This window comes from Argiope bruennichi, chromosome X1 (genome assembly GCF_947563725.1).
Source record: "Argiope bruennichi chromosome X1, qqArgBrue1.1, whole genome shotgun sequence".
NCBI classification, from domain to species: domain Eukaryota; kingdom Metazoa; phylum Arthropoda; class Arachnida; order Araneae; family Araneidae; genus Argiope; species Argiope bruennichi.
The window spans coordinates 9,656,982-9,662,322 of record NC_079162.1 but is presented as its reverse complement, the minus strand read 5'-3'; the positions used below and the strand labels follow the sequence as shown (position 1 = coordinate 9,662,322).

The window sequence follows — 5,341 nt, the reverse complement described above, 5'->3', positions numbered from 1 at the left end:
CTTTCTTTTCCTGAACTAGCATTATCCTTCATTTATGGACATGGGTGTATATTGAATAAATGTTATAAAAATTAAAAATTTTAATGTTTTGGATTTTTTTTATTTTTGGGTCAGAGAATTCTTTTAATGTCTATTCTTTGTCAGCAACCATTTAAATGTAAAAATCATCACTGAATGTTGTACAGTAGCTTTGTTTACCAGTTTAATTAAACAGAAATTAGCGTTTGTTAAAGAATGAAGCAAATGTTTAAAAAAAAGCATTAAATAAATCAAGTAACATAAATAAGAACGCTGTTTTAACGTTTTCTTCAGACCACTATGACGCCATATCAGATAAACGAGGTCTCTTAAAATTTAGGATCACAGCTTACAGAAAATGATTGTTTCTGCCAGAATTGAAATATTCTTCCGCTTTCTTGAGCTTACCGATTGCACTAAAAATGCATTTCATCGTATAGATGCTAGCAACATATTTTGACTTCACTCTTCAGGGGAGAAAACGCTTTTATTTACTTTCTTTAATAGTTGAGCCTTTTTTGTGTTTTATTTCTTGTTTCTATCGGCAATGACTGTCCAGTAACTTTTCCTTTGTGAAATATTTTTAAAACTAAAAAGATTTGAGGTTGATTCCCTTGAATGTCTCCAGTCTGTATTTCTGTAGATTTCCTCGATCTGGCTGGCTTCCAGCAAAATTGTATGTTTCGATTCTTTAAGTCTTTTTAAATACAAAAAGAAAATGTTTACTCGAAAAACTATAAGAAAAAATACACATTCTTATCAATTAAAAGATTTTGATAAAGTAAGAACTTTTGGTTTGCTTTTTTTTATTATAGAAATAATTTCGTAAAATGTGAAAATTAATAGATCTCAGTTTAACAGTATATGCACGCAACAAAATTATGAAGCGCATTAAATAATGACTGATTAATTTACGAAAATTTCTTTATGGATATTTATAGCTACTCGCATCTAAAGTCATAATATTAGATTTTTTGCCCATTGGATTTTCCCTTACCAAACAAAAGAACAAGAAGATTTTTGGTGCGTGGATTAACACGCATTGCCAAATTTACTTTAAATTAAAGTATTAAAACATTTTTACTTAATGAAAACTGCCAGCCATGTAGATAACAAAAATAAATTTTAATTACAAATTAAATTAACAAATATAGAATATGATACATTAGCCGTAATTCCGTCGACCAGCACGAGGCAGAAGTTCGGAGCAAGCCGGCGAAGGCAGGAAGTGAGTCACTCGTATTCGTTGGAGAGCAAAGTTCATCTCCAAAGTTATGATTGATGCTTATCGCCAACTGGCGAAACAAACAGTCATTTATCGCCTGTTTGGCCGCTGCACACTCCCTCCGCAGTCTCATTGGAAATGGACATAACGACGTGGGGGTCGAACTTGTCGCCATGTGCGAGTTGTTTGCCTTGCTGGAACGACGATGGATGTATCAGCTGGAAGTGCTTTAGTACACTTAGTAGAACTTGCTTGTTGCTTGGCTGGTGGTATACTGGAAAACTCAGGAGGAATTATAAAAGCAGGTTTCAGACGATCTATAGAAATGGTATGGGAAGCTCCCTTGATCTCGAGATCAAACGTTTTCTGTCGCCTGACAAGAACTTTGTATGGTACATCATATGGTGCTTGTAGGGGTTTGAATACACCGTCATGTCTCACAAATACATGTGAGCACTCGTTGAGGTGAGGATGTACAAAGATAGTTCTTTGTCCATGACAGGAAGTTGGAACTGGTCTCATCGTTGCAAAATGGTGTTTTAAGTCCCCCACGAGTTGCTTGGGTGATGTGTCTCCAGGTGTTGGATCGAAAAATTCTCCTGGTAGTCGCAGAGACTTGCCATATACCAGCTCAGCAGTCGTCTCTTGTAGATCCTCTTTGAAAACGGACCGGAATCCGAGTAACAAGGTGGGCAGTGCTGCAGACCACTGATCTGTGTTATAGGCTTTCAAAGCTGCCTTTAATGGGCGGTGGAAGTCTTCGATCAAGCCATTGACCTGATGATGATAAGGAGAAGATCTTATCCTTTTAATTCCTTGTAGTTGAGAGAGAGCACGGAACAAATCACTCTCAAACTGTCTGCCTTGGTCAGTAGTAATTCTTACAGGACAACCAAATCTGGCTATCCAGTGCTTAAAAAAATTTTGTGCTACTGTCTGTGCTGTCATGTCTGGAATTGGTACGGCTTCTGGCCATCTCGTGAACCTATTTATCATTGTTAAACAATAATAGTTTCCTTGGGAAGGAGGTAGAGGGCCTACAAGGTCCAGGTGCACATGTTCGAACCTCTGTGATTGGTCTACAAATTTTCCTACTGGGGTCTTAGTATGGCGAATTACCTTCGATTTTTGACACGGGATGCAATGCTTAGCCCAATTGTTGCAGTCTTTTCGAATGGAAGGCCAAATAAAACGCGATCGGATTAATTTTGATGTGCTGCGAATGCTAGGATGAGATAAATTATGTAGTGATGCAAAAATTTGTTGACGAAATGATTCAGGAATATAAGGTCGAGCTGTACCTGTTGATACATCACAATAAATGGGAGTTTTGCAATTTGGAAAAGCAATTCTTTTAAATTGTAATGTTTCAGAATTATCGATTAAATTTTTTAATTCAGAATCCATTTGTTGCGCTTGTGCAATTTCGTTATAATCTATGGGATTTGGCATGTTTATAGCATTTATTCTTGAAAGTGCATCTGCTAATATATTCTCAGAGCCCTTTATGTGGTGAATATCGGTAGTAAACTGAGATATAAAATCTAATTGTCTAGCCTGTCTCGGAGAGCATTTGTCCAAGCGTTGTTGGAAAGCGTAAGTTAAAGGCTTATGATCCGTAAACAAAGAGAAATTTCTAGCTTCAAGCATATGCCTAAAATGTTTGATGGCAGCATAAGCTGCTATTAACTCTCTGTCGTAAGCGCTATAGTTTCTTTCTGCTGGGGAGAGTTTCCGAGAAAAGAATGCGAGTGGTTGCAATTTTTCATCTACTAATTAAGACAATGACCCACCGATTGCAAAGTCTGAAGCGTCGACTTGTAAAATTAATGTGGCATCTGGTTTTGGATGTGCCAATAAAACAGCATTTGCAATTAATTGTTTACAATTTTGGAATTCTTCTTCCGCTTTATCTGACCAGTCCAATTTCGTTTTATCATTCTTTTTAGCTCCTTTTAAATATGAAGTTAAATGTACCTGATGTTTTGCTATGTTAGGTAAAAATCTACGGAAAAAATTTTAAAAACCTAAAAATCTTTGAAGATCTTTAACTGTTTTTGGTTGTGGATATTTGAGAATCGGTTCAACTTTATGGTCCCCGAACTAGTAATTAAATGACCTAAGAAAGGAATTTCTGAGACGCCAAATATGCATTTTGTAACATTTATGGTTAGTCCATATGTGTTTCATCTCTCCAGTACGATTCGTAAATGAGCTTTATGCTCTTCTTGGCTGGAACTAAATATTAAAATATCATCCAAATAGACATAGCAAAATTTAATATCTCCCAGAATTTCATTCATGAATCGCTGAAAAGTTTGTGCTGCCCCACATAGTCCAAAATTTAAGAATGGGAATTCAAACAGTCCAAATGGTGTACAAACTACGGTTTTTTTTTGTATATGATCCGGATGCACTGGTATGTGAAAATAAGCACGGACTATATCAAGTTTCGAAAAAATATTTTTTCCGTGGAGTGCATTGGAAAAATCCTGGATATGGGGTATGGGGTAACGGTCCGGTACCGTACAGGCATTCAATTTTCTATAGTCACCCACAGGGCGAATGCTGCCTGAGCTTTTGGTAACGACACGAAGAGGAGATGACCAAGGTGATTTTGATGGTCGGCATATGCCTTGGTCCATCATGAACTGAAACTCTTTTTTGACGACGTCATACATTTCTGGATTTAGTCTTCTAGGTTTACTATGGAAAGGCGGACCGGTTGTTTCAATAAAATGTACCGTATTATGTTTAACAGGTTTTAACCCAAATGTTAATTTTGTTAATTCTGGGAATTCTTCCAAAATTTTATGGTATATTGATTCACCAGAAATAAGTTTTAGAGACGCATAATTTGTTGATTTTGAAATTATTCCGGGTTGGGTAAATTTAGTTACATTATCAATAAGTTTGCACCCTTTGAGATCTATTAATAGGTCAAAAGTTTGTAAAAAATCCGCCCCTAATATTGGAACAGGCACATTAGCAATTAAAAATTTCCGTGGAAATTTTCGCCTGAGACCTAAGTCCACATTTAATAATTTAGATCCATAAGTATGAATTTTGGAGTTGTTAGCTGCAAAAAGTTGCAGAGAATCAGGCTTTAGATTTTTTTGGTTTTTGTTGAGCGGTATGCACGAAACATCAGAGCCAGAATCTATCAAAAATTTGAAATGGGATCTTTTATCAAAAACATGCAAACGATACGATTGCGCGGCTGCCGCTGATGTAGGTTAATCGACAGCCGCTATTGCGAGTTTCCCTGATCCGCGTTAGTTGAGTACGAACATGGCGATACGCACTTCAGTGCCTTTTCTCCGAAACGCGCATGATAATAACAGAATTTCCTCCCACGATCACCGGAACGCCCACGCGAAAATCTGCGCTGTTTGTTTTTCCGATGGAAAGGGCCTCTGCTTCTGTCGCGGGAAAGCCGTTGTACCTGCTTACTTAAAACGGTGATTTCGTTTCGGAGCGCAGTAAACTCATCCAGAGTGGAAGCTTTCCGCATAACAGTACTTTCCGCGCCTCGGCTGACAGCAAAAACGCTGTTATCTGCTGAGGAAATACGGACCTCCGCAATTTTGTCGGCCATGTTGGCCAAATAGTCCCGGGGTTCAGAACGTATTGATAAAATTGCCTGCATTTCTGACGGCAATCTTTGTAGCCATAAAGTTTTGAGAAAATCGTCTTTTATGCCTGTGCCACCACCGAGTTCGCGCATCTTTCGGAGTAAATGTGATGGTTTATCGGCGACCAAATGTAGTTCAGAAAGCAGTCAACGGATCTGTTCATTTTCCGAAGCGGAAAATTCGGCTATAAGTCGAGTTTTTAACGCATCATATTTGTTGGTGTAGGGAGGTGTGAGTAAAATATCAGCAACCGCTGATAACGTTTCCGGATCAATAGTTGCAATCAAATGATTGTATTTTGTAAGGTCATTAGTTATTTTTGCTAGAGCGAAATTGCTTTCTACTTGGATGAACCACAATTTTATATTGTTCCTCCACAGTGGCGGTATTTTCACCGAAAGATGGGACACCTGCGACTCTGTCGGAGCGTCAGCATTGAGTTTCGTTTTCAGTATTATGCATT

At 37.8% G+C, this 5,341-nt stretch overlaps 1 protein-coding gene across 1 annotated transcript; it reads right to left on the bottom strand.

The window, feature by feature from the left end:
• Positions 1 to 1,372: 1,372 nt before the first annotated feature.
• On the bottom strand, positions 1,373 to 4,970 carry LOC129958487 (uncharacterized). The gene is made up of 3 exons (XM_056070992.1): positions 4,697 to 4,970; positions 4,262 to 4,403; positions 1,373 to 2,468 (listed from the first exon to the last, which is right to left on the bottom strand). Exons 1-3 carry the CDS (start codon positions 4,968 to 4,970, stop codon positions 1,373 to 1,375), a joined length of 1,512 nt encoding a protein of 503 aa, XP_055926967.1.
• Positions 4,971 to 5,341: the final 371 nt, after the last annotated feature.

Excerpts from the sequence above, each read along its gene's own strand:
- LOC129958487 (XM_056070992.1), bottom strand. The coding sequence starts at position 4,970 with ATGCGCGAACTCGGTGGTGGCACAGGCATAAAAGACGATTTTCTCAAA. Across the intron at positions 4,404-4,696 it reads AAACGAAATCACCGTTTTAA|ATTCTGGCTCTGATGTTTCG; the intron begins GTAAGCAGGTAC and ends AATTTTTGATAG. Across the intron at positions 2,469-4,261 it reads AATGTGGACTTAGGTCTCAG|CATTCGCAGCACATCAAAAT; the intron begins GCGAAAATTTCC and ends ATCTCATCCTAG.